The following is an 18,857-nucleotide window of genomic DNA, read 5'->3' as shown; positions in this document are numbered from 1 at the left end:
ACTGGGTTTGTGTCAGGGATAATTGAAACAGTCAAATTGGAGGACACACATTTTATGGCTATCGATTTGGTGATTAAAAAAACGAAATTACTACTTAAAATACTTTCAGCATAATCAACCCTGTCAGTAACAGCATGATGACACATTGATAAATGAACACAGTTCCATAATGACCATATTGAAAGTCCTATTGCACTGCACACCTGATCAATACTGATGCAGCATAACCCTTAATCAAATCCAGACATTGCTATTAGATGCATCCTGGTGGGGAGCAGATGATCGAAAAAAGACATTGTTGTGTATTTAAAAATGTTGTTGTTACATTTCAGGGCTGTTAAGCGATTGCCGCTTATGCCGCGTCTCAACTACAATGGAATTGGATGATGACAGGTTACAAAATTGTAAATGAGTTTGGTAATTACTTTGGGGCGACTGTGGCTCAGGTGGTAGAGCGGGTCTGCCAATGATCGAAGGGTTGGCGGTTCGATCCCCGCCCTGCCACTTGTGTCATGGTTGTTGTGTCCTTGAGCAAGACACTTTACCCACCTTGCCTCGTGTGAATGTCGATAGATAGCCTGCTATTGGTGTATGCATGTGTGTGTGAATGTGGTAACGTGTAAATGCGAACAGGTCTCTCTTGCAAAAGAGTCTCCGGTCTCAATGGGATTAACCTGTGTAAATAAAGGTTAGAGAAAAAAAGAAAAAAAATTACCTTGAGTAATTCTGGATTGGTGTCTGGGATTGCACCTGAGGCCATGGTCCTGGCCTCCAGTCAGAGAGATAAGCCAGAGCAGAGGCATGGAGGAGGGGGTTGAATCATCTTCTGTGGAGAGGAACGCTGGCTGTTAACGCCCTACATACACACGTGTCTCCATGGTGATCTGCTCACCCCAAACCCAGAGTCAACAACGGTGGGGGAAAATGATTCCATACAGATGAAAAACATTTGAAAAAGCTTTACAGACGTCATAGGCTGTCGCTGCCCTCGGCTGTCTGTGACAGTTGTGTGGGCTCTCGTGGCCCCTTTGCAATCACAAGTGTTATATTTTTGGAAGCATCATTTCTGAAAGTATTTCCTCTATGATGGATTCTTGGAATGAGGCCAGGTCTGCCATTTTTTTATAACGTGGATTTATTTATTTCTGGGAAGGTGGGCTGTTGTGACGTCAGCTACAGATAGGCACTTGGGTTCCCTTTGAGTCTTGATTTTGGCCTATACATTCATTTTCATCTTTGCAACATGGATGAATGTACAGAGAGCTGGTAAGAAGATTAGTTAAACATGTGATTATTCTGAAGTGATTTTTGTTACAATGCATTATGCACAAAGTGATTTATTTATTTATTTCAGCAGTGTCTCTCTGGGGCTAGTCTGCCAATGTTAGCTTTGTTCATCTCAGGTGTCCACAGTTAAAGGGACATGCCACATATTACACTGGCAAAATCTCTTAAACAGAAAACAGGACCTTGATGATATCATAATAGCTCTTGTTAATGGCAGAATAACTGCTGAAATCAGTACTTTTGTACACCAAGTTTGTTTTCACATCTTTTTTTATTATAGAACCAGTGAATTCAACTCATTTTTCAGATGCAGATATGATGCATTCTTCCCCAACACACACATGCTGTATGTATCGAGCAGATGCACCTGGCAGAATTGACTAAAACCTGATCATTTAAAGCAAAAGAGAGCAATAAGGTTATTAATAATGGTTAGAATATTGCTATTTCTGTAAAAAAGACAGATGTAGGTCGATGGGTGTTGTGTTTTATGTCCATCAAACTTTTTAAAGGCTTCAGCTACATTCTTTGTGTGTGATTTGTTAGGAGATTGACCTCAGCAGTCAGCACACATCACATTAGCACTATCTCGACCTCTACCTCCATTATGTACTGATGCTCTCTCTCTCTCTCTCTCTCTCTCTCTCTCTCTCTCTCCAATAAGTGCACCATCTGCATATTGTTTAAGCTAATATCTTAATGCCTTCTTATGTATGAATAATTGAAAGTATTCTTATGATGATAATGTCGTAATTTAATGAGTAGTATTTTGAGCAACAATAACAGTAAACAAACTTAAACTGGGTCCTCCTATTGAATACATGTATTATATAGCCTATATATATATATATCACTTGGGCTACATGACTAAGGCTATGTGGGCTTATTGAACATTAGTAGGCTCTTGGTAGAAGTGAACTGTTTGAATTGACAGTCCATTCCCTAAAAGCTTGCCGTCAAATATCAGTCAGCAGCTGCCATGACATATGCTCACCCAGAAGCCTGGAGCATAGATACAAATATGTCCACAGACCGTTTCATCATCTTCTGAATAAATGGAGGGATACCATATTATTATTATTATTATATATATATATATTATTTAATACTTTCTCACACTATTTGATGTTAATCTCTGCCGTAAATATGACTCAGTAATGTTACACTCATATCCATTTGTGGAAGAAAAAATTATAACGATACACTAACAGTAAGGGAGCATTGATTCAATATTGCACTGACTTACTATTAACGCAAAGAAAGTCCTAATCTCTAAGGCCTAGAGTTTTTTTTAGAAAAAAGCACAAGTTGAAGATTTCCCCATACTTTTTTCCTTTTAAGATACAGACTAGCTGTTTGAGTCAGAGCATGACGCATTCATTATTTATTAATGGAGGCACCAGACATCCTTTTTAAAAAGGCCAAGTACAACATAATAAGCAGTAATCATAATAAACCTAGGTTTTTTCTCATTGTCTTCCTTTGGATTCATAATATAACTTTATTTGCATTCATTAGATTCCCAATCAAGATTCACTGTTACGAATCGCTTTACATTGTTAATATGGATGTCTGTTGTTCAATGCAAAATAATAGTATTATAAACATCGCTTCTAGCAGCGAGTTATTTAGCATCTGCTTGGATCCGTAAGTGCCATAAAACATGATAAAAACCGTCAAAACAGACATTGGGAAGGAATTTTACCTCCTCCGCCATTGTAGAGGCATAAACATTCACCCCTCTGTCGCTTGTGCCTGTTTGGAACGTTCTCTCTTCTGATTGGATACCAGGTTGTGGGATACCCGAGAAGTTTATTTGCCGATTACCGTATTTTCCGCACTATAAGGCGCACTTAAAAACCAGATTTGACGACAGTGCGCTTTATAATCCGGTGCGCCTTATATATGGATCAATTGGTTAATTAGTTAATCCATACTGGTTGTACACGGCACTCAAGGCGCTCTGTCAAAATGTTTCAGTATGAAAAACCAATAAAAACTATTTAATAATAATAAAATGTTTCAGTACGACTGGTAAACTACAAAGCTGCACTGCTTGCAGCATTACGGCTACCGTAGTCAGTAAACTTTTATTTTGAAGCAGAAACACTAAGCGCTTCCTAGTTCCTAGCCCCGCTGCGCTTCCATCACACTATTTTCGCCCGACCGCACCAGGCTTTTCTCGCTTGTGTGATAATCTAAGTTCATTTCGGACACTGAAACCCATCGCACCGTGGGCAGAGGATCATATATCCCCGCTGACAGAGCAGTCGAGCTGGCGTTACCCAGGCAGGCAGCGCTTGACAGGTTCACGGTGTTAGCATCCAAGGTAGCGGGGCAGTTCGGCTGCTATCCCCTCGGGCTGTTTTGTTGACATTCCCTTTAGCACAGCTCCATCTACGCAACCCCAGTCAAACGTTTGACTGCAGTATCTTCTATTCTTTGCGCCTTATAATCCGGTGCGCCCTATGAAAACAATTCTAAAATAGTCCATTCATTGAAGGTGCGCCTTATAATCCGGTGTGCTTTATAGTGCGGAAGATACGGTACATGCAGAGCGGGTGACTGAGAGACCTGTGTTATGAAGCTCGCACACTAAGTGATCACTTTATGGATATAGAGTGATTTAACACGTATATTAACATAGATATATCGCTCACTTCACCTTTAACTATGGACATTTCACGGTTAATTGTGATAATAATACAAAATGATTGTTAAACAGCACAACCTTGTATTGGACAGAGAAGGGGGGGTCACAGGGATGAAATCAGAAGAGGACACTTAAATGTTGAAAAAAAGCCCTTGTTGCTTTTGTGAAAGAAGCACGTACATAAATCAATCGGCCAAATCAAAGTTGTGGTTGCGAACCGTGAAAACAGAGTAGGATTAACAAGGCTTACTGTTGGCTGTCTGGCTGCTTAACAACGGCTCCTTTCAGCGTGCTCAACAAGTCCACTCAGTGGTTTGAACATGATGCAGCTGCACAGACTGCTCTGTGCCATACAGCTGATCTCAGTAGGACACCTGCAGAGAGAAGACTGGGAGGTAAACAACAAGATCGTCAACAAAAACAGTCCACACTGTCAGGGCTGGGCTTTTTTATTTTTTACAGCAACATAAGGACAAGATATTTCTACTTAAAAAGAAAATTAGCTGTATTTTCCCCCGTCGGCTGTGTTTGATGGAAGTGGGCCCTCTGGGTATGTAGAGTGAGCCAGGAGACACAGGAGCAGATGGAGGAAAGAAAAAACTCAACAGGCACATATCACCGTTCCATCCGAAAGTTAGCAGTAAAATGGTGAACATGCATCCCAGTTAAAGTATTTTTCGTACAAATTTAAAAATGATTTACTTTAAAGCTATAGTGCGTGACTTTTTCATATGAATGAATGTCCGTTACATTCATGTCGTCGCCAAACGAGTCGACACAAACTTTATTAAGCCTATCGGCTCTACAAAACGCACTTTGTATCTTTTCAGTCTGGCAATATTTTTAAATTGGTTTTGCCCCCGACTCTGGTGCAGGAGGAGAGACACATCCCTTGAAGCGCCCGCAAAATGTTTCATTTGTTGATTCTACAGCTAAGAAAAAACCTGGACGTACAGCAGCAGTTATCAAATCCATGCGTGGCCACTAAAGGCTTACCTCATATAGAGGTAATTGTAATTTGAATTCCTCATGGAGAGGTTGCACAGTCTAGCTATAAATTCTGAGGCAAAAGATTAGGCGGCAACGTGTCGACCCACAACTAACAAGTAAACACCTGCCTCTCTCTCCCTCCCTACCTCTCTTGCTCTCTCTCTCTCATTCTCTCTCTCTCTCCCTCCCTCTCTCTCCGCTGGCTTTCCAAATGGCGCGTTTAATTTTCACGACGCTGGAAAAGGAAACAATAAGGTCTTGCTGAGGCTTTGCTTGACTACAACATTATTTGCCATGGTAACTCAAGACCCGCTGTCATACACCCGCACACAGACACACACGCACACAGACACACACACAAACACACACACACACACACACACACACACACACACACACACACACACACACACACACACACACACACAGAAAGTATCATTCTGTGTCTGTACCTGTCTGTCTGCTAACCGGAGGGTGAGTCTGGCGCCTGCTGATTGACATACGCCATTTTGACTGAGGAGGTTCTGAGACTCTGCTTCATCTCACCAGACTGGACTACTGTAACAGTGTCTTTGCAGGCCTTCCTAAAGGAAACAATCAGACAGCCTCAACTCATTCAGAACGCTGCTGCTCGAGTCCACACTAGGACAAAAAAAGTGGATCACATCACCCCAGTTCAGAGGTCTTTACTTTTTTACTTTTTGAAACATATTGGGACGGACTGAAGCAGTGACATCTTAAAAGATGTCTGTAGTACACATTTTGAGAGCTCGGCAAGAGAAGCCATCATGTAGCCTTGTGTGGATGAATCCTTTTGAAGTATCTGCTCACATCTGTCCTGGTCCTTACCTGGCAGGGGTCCTTGGCCTTTTGTACCTTTAGAAGCTTGCTCTCAAAGCTTGCATAGAAACTATTCAGGATTTGAAAGTAACCCATTTCTAAACTTAGAAGTGTGGAGAAAAAAAAAAGCAATTATTGGAAATGTGGCATTGCGGCTTTCTAACCAATTCTCCTGCCTGTGGGAAGTCATTGATTTGCCAGCTCGTATCCTTCCGCACTCAAACTCTGCTGCTGCTGCTGTTGCAAACCTCTCTCAAGCATTTATTTACACTGATGAACCCGTGACTGTAGAGAAAGTCGGATGTATTAATTGTTGATGGAAGGATGGCAAGGCAGCAGAAACTTTACAGACCAGAGCAGAAAGAGCTAAAACATTTGACTGTGGACAGGAGTAGCTACTGTATAAAACGTGTCAATAATAGTTGATTTATGTCCTGGTGATATGATGGCATGCTGCTTTCTTTAGTGCAAAGCCCTTAGGGCTGGCATCCATAGAGAGAACTGTGTTATTCTGCAGTAAAGACACAGCTAATTTCATAGTTGGCTTCTCTTGAATTCGTCGTTAAAGCATAGGTCAAGTCTGATTTGAATGAGAAATGTCCCATAGTCTCGCAGTTATTATTAAGATTAGTTATTTTCAGCCTTGAAATATTAATGGAAGCTAAAACTTACTATCTTGAGATAACGGGCATTTTTAAAAGCCCTTGGAATCATTTTCTTTCCTCTTCAGTCGAAGAGAGGTGATTTTAATGACCCGCTCCGACAGGTAGGAAGGACATTTTATTTTTGTTTTTGTGTCCTCTACCTGTCCATACTGTGTGTGCTGAGCAAAAAGCTGGTGGTAATACACAGCTTAGGCCCACACCATTCCCCTCTCAGTTTAACACAGGTCAAAAAGCTTAAACGAATACAAATAAAGCTGTGGACTGTCCACTCTCTTCTACAAAAGTTCTACTTCGTCTAGAAACACGATCATTCCTCCTACACTATCCAGCACACAGTCCTATACTGTATGGTGAGGCAAACACATTCAAATGTAACCTTTGCTGCATGCTTGTGATGCAAAGCTCACTGCTGTATACGGTGACACGGTGTCACAGTGCCACGGCGGTCATATACTTTGAATGCATTGGCATGGCTGCATATGAATACATGATGATGGCATCCGCATCAGATAGAACAGGGCTGGTCTGGTTTGCATTTTTTTCCATCTCCAGTCCTCCTCCCACAATAGAACACTGGCATTTGTCTGCCTGAATGGGAGTGGTGTTTACTACCAGTGGAACGGTGACCTCTTGTAGCTGTGTGAATAATAGCGTACCCACTGAGCTCACACACACACACACACACACACACACAGAAAGACACTCTATAGTAACTCTGGGTTTGCTCCCAGTGTATTTTGACTGCTGAATAGCCGAACAGAAGCCAACTTCTTCAATGGCAGTTCAAAGTTCAGCTGAAAGTAAACACACGTAATAATAATAATAATAATAATAATCACACACAGGTGTGATTATTATTATTATTATTATTATTATTATTATTATTATTATTATTATTATTATTATTATTATTATTATTATTATTATTATTATTATTTTAGATCAAACAATGAACTGTGGACCACTTGGGGGCAGAACAATATCGGAACAATCTGACAGATACACAAACACGAGATCTTGATAGTGTGTATTGTTTGTAACTGCAACAATACATCATTTAGTCACATTTCCAGAATAACACAAATACATACTTACTAGGGGTGTAACCGACTATTCTACAATTCAATGGAAGGAGCCCGATTGAACTGCCAATCTCTCAGTCGAAAAGTCGCAAAAGCTGGTTATGAAACAACGATGATTATATTCTGCCTATATGGGGGGTGCTGAATGTCTGATTTGACATGGAATTGTCAAGTTTCTCACTATCGGATACATCGCCTATTGTAGTATATGGTAACATCAACTTATTAATAATACTGATAATAAAAATTCAAAAACTTTTACTCAATCACCTCAAGCGGTTTTCACATGTTAAAATGTAGCGCTGACACACTGGAGCCACTTCAACATCATCAAGATATTATGACGTCATTCCACCTGATACTGGTTTGATGATGTGGCAGCTGGGCAGATGGTGTCCTATCCTATCCTATCCTAAACGCTGGATTTTTCTCCCAGCTGCATTTCCCGAGCCCCACCTCTGTGGTTGCCTCATCAGTGTAATCAGATGCTGCGCTGATTGCTTTGAATGTGACTTTGCATAAATACAGCTGCTAATGTCATGCCTTGGAACGATCGCTGTGGAGTCAACGACGTCTTTAGAATATGTCCCAATCGTCCATTTAGACAGAGAATATTGCTGCGTCTTTACAGCAAACACAGTCAGGCAGACATATGCTCACACCTATATACTGTGCTACCTTTGTGAACCTGGTTGAACATGGTGGGAGAGGGAGAGGGAGGAGGAGGAGAAAGTGTTTCTTCACCTTCTCTGTCAAAAGGAGACTTGCCGTCTTCAGTGTGCACACACCAGCTGACTGGGTGATAAATGATCTCAGAGGCAGGCAGGTAGAGAAGAGAAGTGGGGCGAAAGTATTTGAAGCCACACACGGAGTGAGCAATGCATGAAGGCCATTATTCTAATTAGATTGACTGTATTATCTTTGAAATGCCTGCATGATGGATCATCTCTGATGGGGATACCAATGGTGTGTAGGTGGGTGCTTTCAGTTATGTCAGAGGAAGAGATCAGGCAGATATGGGAGGGTGAACTTGACATGGATTATGTATATATATATATATACATTAATTAACTGCGTACTTAAAGATAGTAATGCTTAGTTAATGCTTGGTTAATGCTTATAAGCGTTAACTAACAGTTAATTAATGTACCCTTAGTGTAAAGCATTACCAACAAAACGTAGGTACGCTTAAATCTCTCTTGTTGATCAGAATTAAATTGTTTTTGTCGGCTCAATTCACAATCGTTGTGTCACTGCAAAATATGTTTATTAAAGGTGAAGTAAGCGGTTTATTTATGTTAATATTAGTGTAAAATCGCTCTTTATTCATACAGTGATCACTTGCATAATGTGCGCATTTCATAAAGCCGATCTCTCAGTCAGCTGCTTTTCATGTAATTGGCAAATAAACGTATTGGGGTATCCCGAATTTTTTATCCAATCAGAAGAGAGAACGCTACAAACCGACTCTCGTCTCACTCATATATACTATAGTATATACACTCCATGGTCTCACTGCCGGTGCATGCCAGAGCAACAGATGGGTGAATGTGTATGCGCCTACAATGGCGGAGCAGTTAAAAATGCTTCCCAATGTCTGTTTTGATGGTTTTTATCATGTTTTATCACACTTATGGATCTGAGATGATGCTGGATAACTTGCTGCTTGAAGACCGCAGTGCATTAATGTGGTGACGTAGGGATGAGGGAGGGGACTGCTAACTGCAGTAACTGACAGGAAGTTAGCTAAAAGAACCATTCCGCTTACAGCACCTTTAACTTAATATAAACTTAACATTTTTGCTTTTAACTAACCTAATACAAATGTGTGGAAACTTTTGAAACAATTAATTGAATTAAAGTCAATGTATACATGTCAAGAGTTTAGAGAGATTCAGGCATGAAGAGGATGACTGAGGGATAGGGGGGGGGGGGGGGGATACTGTTAAGCCCCGTGGCAATGTGTCCTGAAGACGAGCTGATACAAAAGTGGCCTTTTTCCATGCAGGCTCAATATGAAATCCAGGCTGGGAATATCCCTGGCCACCAGAATTGTAATCTTTTGAGATGGACAGACGGTCTATTCACAGGTTAGAATCCTGGGGATAAGTGGAGGAGTATCTCATGACTCACAAGACATTATTTCATCGCCGTGCTAATGAGAGATACTTAAAACATCATGCAGGCGATCAGCATGAGAACATTGATATGACTATTAAACAGCCACGGGAGCCACTCTGCACAAGAAGTACCTAGATAGTGACCGTACATCTTCTTCTTTTTTTTCTTTTTTTTCATGGTTTATTGATATTGTAGAGACAGAGTTGAAATGGGGCAGAGAGGGGAGTGACATGCAGAGAATGACCGCGGGCTGGAATCGAACCCGGGTCTGCTGCTGGGCCCGGCCTTGAGGGGGGACACCCTACCAACTGAGCTAAGGGCGCCCCCGACAGTACATCTTTTTAACAATATTTCTGTACTTTCACTTTTTTCTCTCCCAAATGTTGACATCAGTGCTGTCAATATTCTGAATACTTCTTCCACCAATGCATCAAGTGCACATTTGAGCTAAATTGACTAGCTACATAATAACCTCCCAGTAAGAGCAGAAGCTTACTGACATTAAAGGTACAACATAGCAGTTGCTGGTTGTTGTGGAGACAGCGGTGGTTGACCCTGATTTTGGTAGCGTGGGATCCTGGGCTGAAGCCAAATACATCATGAACCCTCTCAGCATCTCATCTGCTTTTTGTTTTTGCACACGACTAGTTTGTTTATTGCTTTAGGCTGAGGAGGGCGGAGTGTTGACATCACAGATGAGTGCTAGAGTGTGTGTGTGTTAAGAGAGGGGCAAGAGGTGGAGCATGGGAAAGAGGTCCAGACACAAGTGATGCATCTGACGAAGGTTTAAGACAGTCTGCAGGTTGAGGTGTGTGTGTGTGTGCGCGTTTGTGTGTGTGTGCGTGCATGTGTGCGTGCGTGCGTGTGTGCAAACAGGGTCGGTGAGAGGGGAGGAGCAGCTGAGCAGTTGCGATTAGATCAGTGGTCTCATCAGCGGTAATGGAGAGACGGGGCCATGGCTGAGCCCAGCTGTGTTAACTAATTAGCACACGTTGACCCTGAGAGGAGGAAATGGTAGAGAGTTGGAGTGGGTTGGTGCTCAAACCTCCAGGGCATCAGTGGGAAGTGGGTTTTTAGACCACTTACACAGACAGTGACAGCTGTAGTCTCCTCACCCTTAAGGGGGTTTTGTTTTTGTGTTCTGTTTCTCAGTTCATTTCTTGAATGAGGTTTTTTCGTGACTAAGCATACGTAAGAAACAGGTGGATAAAAGGTGGTTACTGTAAGGCTTTATGTAATCATACTGAGGAGGGATACCTTTTATTATATGTGTGTGTGAGGCACATTGTACAATATCAAGGATTTGATGACAGTAAGATAAACATAGTTAAATGATACTTATCCTTAAATGCAAATGTTCTTCTGCATCTCATGATCAATACATCCTTATTCAAAGCTGCTATGATCCATATTTTTATATAATGGATCGAACGACTTTGCGTAATGTGAAAGGGTCATAGATATACAAATGATTACCCCACTCTACAGATCCTCTCAGAAGAAAATCTTAATTCTGTGGAAACCTTAGTATAATATGCTTCAAAAATTGTTTTAAAAAAAATAATATAAGGTAGTAGTAAGAGCCTGAATAGTTGGCATTGCAGCAGCTCAAGATAAATACTTTGTGGTATTCATTAAAAATGTATTTAAATAGAGCCTAAATCTCGATTTATGTTTACTTTTTTTTTATTGTAGGCTTCTTTTGGTGGTGAGATAAAAAAATCGAACACATGGTTGTTTCGGTCACAATTCTACTGTGGATTTACAGTAAAACAACTGCAAAAAAACATTCCGGGGACATGTTGAAGTCCTCTGAGGTGACTGAATGCAGGGTTCAAATCCCAACACAGAGAAGACGGTCCATGATAGGAAAACCAGACGAGTCGCTATCCAGGCCTCTGATATGTTATCTGTCTGCTCGAGGCAAGAGGCTAAAAATGCAGCGGCACAGTGTTGATTTAATAATCTAAAATACTGTCAGCATCTCTTTTTTTCTAATGTCTTCATTGAATTGGTTGGGAGTCATATAAGGAAGTAGATGCACATTGTCTCAAAATGACCTCTCAACGTAATGAGAGACTCAAAACCCCATGGAACACCTCTAGTCCAAGTAACTAGACTAAACAAGGCAGCTTGTGTAGGATTAAAACCAGGTTTATTTCAGGATCAGGTTCACTAACAGGACGCTCATAAACAGGCCCTTTATGCAGACAGACAGACGGACAGACAGACAGACAGACAGACAGACAGAAGGCTCTGAGGCACAATAGAAAATATGCGCATGTGTTTCTATTGGGGATAATCCACCTTGTTGCAGAGAAGAGAAGTCATGTGACCGGCAAGAAAAAACACGAAGACGACAACTTGCAAGCAGCACAGGGATGACACGTCTCAAAACCAAATGTGATGTGGCTAAAATGCTACACTACTATTTCTAACTATTCCAGCCACCTTATCCCACATGACTTTGTTAAACATGTTTTGCCCCCAAAGATGAAACCAAAAGATATAACTCTGACACATCACTCTGTGTAACCCCCTTGGGAGAGGGAGTAGAACATTTTTGGATGGCTAAATCTGACCCACGTTCACTGCTTGGCTTTGGGCTGCTCTGGCCTAGATTCCTCTCAAGTCCCTGTGGCATGTGAATAGATAAATATGTTCAGCTGTTAACCGAGGACAATAGATGAATCCCACAGTCTGTAGGACTAGCGAGGTCACTGCTTTCTCAGTTAACCTGAGTCTGGCTTTATGCTGATATCACAGCTGTGTAGATCTCTCTCAATGTATACAGGGGGGTTAATCCTAAATGTACAGTATCATCGTACTTTGTGTGTTACGTGTGGGTAAAAATGGACTTCATGTACCAGTGTGTGTGTATTAAAAGTATAGGCTTCTGTTTGAATTTGTTAAGCTGAAAAAAGTGAAACTCCATGATCTCAGCTTTTCTTTCTGTATTGGACCAGACCCTGGATCAGCCCCCTTTGTGCTCGGCTAGCCTTTAGTTCTCTTCCAAAAAGTTCAGGCACTGCACTGGGTTTTATTTTTAGCCCTGACGGATCATGTTGTTGGTGGGGGAGAGTATAGCTTTAAGTGTTGTAGCAGCCATTTGACATTCCCCAAACTACAGTTTCTGGAGCCCTAAATCCTCTTAATGTGTCCCTGTCTTTTGTCTGTGTTCCCTCCGAGCTTGCTTCAGCCGTAGTGTCTGTGCTTTTCAAATGTCTTGTTTATGGAGTTTCCATTAGGGTCAAATGCAGACTTTCTGTGCACGTTACCTCATTTATCCATTTTCTCTCCATCTTTGATTTCTACTCAGTAACAACTCAGTTTAATGGGCAGATGCGGCTGGCACTGCTTTTAGGTTTTTGGATTGGAGTCCTCGATATACCTGAATTGGACACTTACTGTTATTTACACTTACTTACACTTATTGGAAAATACTTGTGTTCACTTTCTCTGCTCAGAGTTAGATGAGAAGGTCGATATCACACAAAGAGGTTCATGTATTAGTTTTTTAGTATTAGCAGACAGGACAGGACTAGCTGTTTCCCCCAAGCTACGCTAACCGGGTACTGGCTACACATTGAACAGACAGGTATTAATCTTCTTATCTCTCTCTCAACAAGGAAGCATCTTTGAGAGGCTTTTCAACTGTATCACAATTTCTTCTTTATTGGTTTTGAGTTTGCTCCTCTGTCATGTGGATGAATCTGTTGACCTCAGTAGCTGTTTTAAAGGTCACCTATATGCAAAATCCATTTTTTATAGGTTCTTCAAAATTAATAAGGATCCCTGGTGTGACTAGAGACTCTCAAAGTATGAGAAAAAACACTCACTTTTTCTAAACCGCCACCTTTCTTAAAACCTGTGGTCAATCCCCAGTCAGATTCCTCTCCCTTACACCATTAATAATAATTAATGTAATTACCAACCTAACAAAGCAGCAACTTGACCTGTGATAAGCACACCCCCAGATACCCCTGAACCTAACTGGCAGTGAGTAAACTGTAAAAATGTTGAACTGTCACTGTGTGTTATTGATATGTTCATACAAATAATTGAAATATTTGATTACATTAGACATGAGCTCCAACGATGCTCCAATGTAGGTGTACATCATGTTAGCATGGCCAGCCAGCACCAACATTTACTGGCCTCTACAAAACTGCATTCTGTGTTGGAATGTACCCATACATGTAAGATACTGCTAACTATGTTGGTTCAGTGTGTAACATTGGGAAGGTCTGCTTAAAACTGGGCACATGCACCAGAACACACACTCACACTATTATTTGATGCAGTCTTTGCAGGGATTATTTACAATGGAACGCAGACATGGATACATTACCACGTTGCTATGCTGTCTCCTTGTGTGAAGTTGCAGGCTTCATGTGTTTAGTGGGGGGTTAGCTTATGTTGAAATGTGTGATGTTTTAATTATGATGTGCATGTAGCGTACTTGTATGGAACAAGAATAACTATCTTCAGCTTAATCAGATGCATAATTAGCAGAACATTTTGTTACAGAGCAAGAGTTTCACTGTCATTCCTAAAAAAAACATATGGGGGGGGGGGGATGCACACCTGGTGTAGTGGTTACAGTGAGGCTCAGTCCTCGTCACAGCAGAGCCGGGTTGGAATCCGGGCCCCGGTTGTTCTATGCCATGTCATCCCACAACATGCTACCATGCATCGCCGTCTTGTAGCTGCCAAGAGCTTTGTTCGAAAGCTAGACTTTTATCCTATTTCTAGACATTTCTGGCCACTGTTTTGAGACGTCATCACTTAAACTGGGGTTACTTTTTATACATCAAATCGATTAAGGATTTAAGGATTTATTCCCTTAACCGGTACAGATCAATTCCCCCGTGTCACTATCTGTCAGACATTAAATACTGGATGTCACAATATTTCTTGAAAGTCAATGACTTACTCATTGACTCAATAACTTACTCTCATCACTCCCATCCTCACAACATTTCACTAGCTCCCTGTTAGATACAGGATTGATTTTAAGATTCTCCTTATCACTTTTAAAGCGCTGCATGGCGTAGCCCCCTCCTACATCACTGAACTGCTTGGTGCCTTATCATAAGGCCCTTATGACCCCAGCCACTGCCTGCGTTCCTCAAACAGAATGCTTTTTGAAGTCCCATCATCATTTTTGTTGTCTTGAACCTGACTTCTGTTTTTATCTGGCCTGTGAAGCACTTTGTAACTATGTTTTGAAAAGTGCTATACAAATAAAATGAGTTCCCTCGCCGTCCCATTTCATCTCTGTCTCTCCAAAACTGTCTAAATGCCAAACAATTATCTTTAAAAAAACAAACATACACTATTGGCTCTAATATTTGCTCCATGTGTTCCTCGTGCAGTTTGAAGGCGGTGCTGGCGAACCCTCCGTCCAGCGGGGCGTTGGATCTGTCTGGTATCCCCCTGACGGCCCGGGACATGGAGCGACTGTGTGCCCACCTGCAGCGCCACGCGGCCATGGTGTGCAGCCTGGAGCTGGGCTTCAGCGAGCTGACAGACGAGGCTTTCCTCCTGCTGCTGCCCACGCTGGCTGCTCTGCCTCACCTGGAGACACTGGCACTCAACGGAAACAGGTTGACCAGAACTATTCTCAAGGAGCTGACCGACGCCCTCAAGGTCAGACACTCACTAATACTGTGTAACTCCAGTTCAAAGTAATGAGCCAAACTGCTGTGTGACTTGACTGAATGGACTTAAAAGAGACAAAGGGTTCAGAGTCCTTGTTTGATAAATTCTTGTTTCTGTGTAATGGTATTCATTCAAATAAGATGATAATAATTATTTTATTTTTTTTTTTTATTTTTTCCAAAGGTTTTTTTATTAAATGCCAGTTGCAAAAGAATTGCAGCACAATGGGTACAATTTTTTCCCCTTTTTTTCCCCGAACACACTCTACCCACATCCCACCCTCACACCCAACCACACGAAATACACAATAATTAGGTTTTTAAAGGTGCATTACGTAACTTTTGGTGTGTCAAAGAAATTAAACATTTCTAAGGTATATTCTAATAACTTAATAAACGCGCTTTCCTCAAAGGAAAATTGGATCCCTGGAACTTGGTTTGACGTTAAAATGTTACCTGAAAAGTTACTGTTTCACTGTTGTTGTTTACGGCATCAGCTAGGCATATTTTACGTTTGGCTCCAGGTGCCTCAAAGTAATTTATAATATATTTATTTTTCTTGATGATTATAAAAGTATCTATATGTTTTGTAGACTAACTTAAATCTATATGTTTTGTACAAATCCCCTTCCCCTGAGACTGTATCGTGCACATTTAACACAGTCCACTTCCTTCCTTCCTAGGATCCGGGCAGCTTCCCCAGCGTGACGTGGATCGACCTGGGTAACAACGTGGACATCTTCTCCCTGCCGCAGCCCTTCCTGGTCAGCCTGAGGAAGCGCTGTCCCAAGCAAGGGAACCTGCCCACCATACTGGAATTTGGAGAGAGCCAGGTCAGCGACCCCCCGGAGAGGCTGCGAGGGCTGGGTGAGGAAGAGGAGGAGGACGACGCCAACCGCACAGAGAGCATGGGTGACCTGAGGTCGGAGGTGGAGGGAGTGGAGGAGGAGCTGAACGGAGAGATAGAAATAGAGGAGATGATGGAGGAGCTGCTGGACTTTGACAGGGAGATAGTGGGCCGGGGGGAGGAGGAGGAGGAGAGCATGTGGACCTTAGGGGAGCCCAGGAAAGTAGGGGAGGCCAGGAACCAGCTCAGGAGAGGGGAGGAGCAGGGCCAGAGGGCTGCAGTGGTCGTGGAGGATGAAGACGACACCCAGAGCCAGTCCTCGCACATGTCCTGCTCCAGCCAATCACAGCACTCCAGCGGACCACCCAACGAGCCAATGAGAGCAGAGGGGGACGACTTGAGCGAGGAGACCGACCGTTCGGACAACTTGTCCTGATTGGCTATCAGGTCATATGGTCCGCGCCCCTCCCATGGACCTCATAAAAGAAGGACACCGGATTGAAAAATGCCATCCTATTCTTTTCTATGGAAAGCCGCTCAGCGCATTGGTGCGGTTCTGGGACGCATGGAGCACGTGCAGTGTGTTCCATCTCACAGAACGACAGGAAACCTGTGAACATGAGATGTTATGTGCTTGTAAAAAAAAACTGAAGATTTGGATTGAAAAATCTTGCATACATAACGCGAAAGTCAGAGCGTCTATTAAAGTCGGACCTGTTTCGTTTACGGAGCCGTGCACGTTGCCTTTTGAAGGCAGAACCTACACTACTGGAAGTCTGCTTCACTACGGCTCCTCCAGCTGCCCTCCGTGTCCTTCAGTAAAAACACTATAAATATATTTCCTATATTTTAGTACATGATCTACAGATAATTATGAGCATTTGATTGATATCCAGACAAAGTTTTCGGAGGCAGAATCCTCCTTCCCCGTTTGTATTGGAGTGGAATGGCGGGATCAACTTCTATAATCCGATAGTCCTATAGTCATTATGTCCGTGCCTAAGAAAACAACCTCACAAACGTAAGAAAGCTTGGCTGCTAAGCCATATGGTTGCATATATGATTCTGGTGCTGGTTCCATTCCTGTGTCAAAAGACTTGGAGAACTAACTGAGCATGTTTCAAAGTCAAGGATGGATGCACACACACACCACTCAATACTCTCCTCCACTGATCTGATTTGGGATCAGCTAGTTTGTTCAGACACTGGCACGGCTGAACCCAGGTGACTCATGGTGACTGTAACATGAGGAGACAATCCCCAACAACAAGACGTCTCTTTGATCATAACTGTCTTTTGTTTCAACATGTAGACCCAGGATTCTTGTGCGATACTTTAGGCTGGTTATTTATATCACGTGAGGCTTTTGTGTATAGAAAGTTATAATCTTTATTCAGGTTATTTCCTTGTGCTAACCCCCGCTAACACCTACATGTGCCTGTGTCACGTCCCGTTACTGGTTAAGAGTGGGTGTGTGTTGAGAGATTGAAAAATGAGAGCAGAAAGTGCAACTAGTCAGAGCCCCTTTTAAAGTTTTGAGAAGTGTGTTTTTTTTTTTTTGCCAAAAACTTGTAGTGGAAATGTTTAAAATGTTTCCCTCCCACATGCAACGGCTAGCCTGATGGATGAGAAGAAAGACAGGAATCAAAAAGTATTTTCGGAAATCAGTTGCCTCTTATGAACTAAACAGACTTTGGTGGCAGAGGAGTGCACCGAAGATGAGATTAGTCAGAAGATACCAAAATGAAAAAAAATATCCAATGAAATACTGTATGGAAACAGTAGAAAGTGTCCTGCTACATAAGGACAAGGGTTTGCTACGGCGGCCGTGTAGAAAAATGACCTCAGAACATTGTGTTGCACATGCAACCCTTACATTTATTTTATAGTATCTTTTGATGAAGAAATTACTAGTGTGACAAATTACCCGTGTGACAAGATGCCCCGGTCTCCCCTATATGTGATGGGTACTGGCTAGATGTGATAACTGTATTGTCATGCATTGCCCAAGTGCTGGGGGAATGGAGTTGAAATATTTAGTAGCCTCTTTTCTCATAAACCAGGTCACGTTACTGTGCACTAGACTAGTGGATCACAGGCTTTACAGTGTTGTGTTTTTATATATATATATATATATATATATATATATATATATATATATATATAGGCCACAATCACGTTCATGTATTCCGTGCACTGGGTTACAAACATATTATATACTTATGCAGTATGTAGCTCTCACTCCCAGCCTGCGCTTTCCGCCCATGTGCCTCTTATAGTCCATGCAAAGCTGTATTTTTTGGGATGTAGCTACTTAATGTTTTTACCAGGCTGTGTAGGAGAGATTGTTAGATTGTTGATGAGCTATTTAAAAAAAAGGAAGACCACTCATTTCATATTTATGTTATTTCTGGGGTCTGAGATAGTTTCAAGCGATATTTGTTCATGGATGAATAATGCTTAAAAGCTGTAGCGAATGGTGAGCGAATTAGTGATAGTGTAAAAATGCACAGAGCGAAAAGGTTTTTATTGATATGGAAAGGAGGCACTTTGTGGAGAGCGGAGAATATAAACTAGTGTAGGAGAGGATTCATTCTAAACCGGTCCAAAAAAATGTATGAATGCAAACATCTCCCCCTCAGACAGCTGGCCCCAGGTACTGCTACGTGTGCGTTCAGAGCTGCTAACGTGTGCGGCATCAACAATGAA

General features: G+C 42.0%; 1 protein-coding gene across 1 annotated transcript in view; it reads left to right on the top strand.

The window, feature by feature from the left end:
* The window catches only part of lrrc75a (leucine rich repeat containing 75A), a gene marked incomplete at both ends in the record, with an annotated part of 43,808 nt that extends 27,224 nt beyond the window's left edge, over positions 1-16,584 (top strand). Inside the window, 2 exons of the mRNA XM_080053663.1 lie at positions 15,017-15,290; positions 15,985-16,584. Coding sequence (XP_079909789.1) covers positions 15,017-15,290; positions 15,985-16,584 — 874 coding nt within the window. The remainder of the gene's footprint in view (positions 1-15,016; positions 15,291-15,984) is intronic.
* Positions 16,585-18,857: the final 2,273 nt, after the last annotated feature.

Source organism: Ammodytes marinus, assembly GCF_949987685.1.
Source record: "Ammodytes marinus genome assembly, chromosome: 3".
Classification (NCBI taxonomy): domain Eukaryota; kingdom Metazoa; phylum Chordata; class Actinopteri; order Uranoscopiformes; family Ammodytidae; genus Ammodytes; species Ammodytes marinus.
Note: the sequence above shows the minus strand (reverse complement) of the source record. Positions and strands in the feature narration are given on the sequence as shown.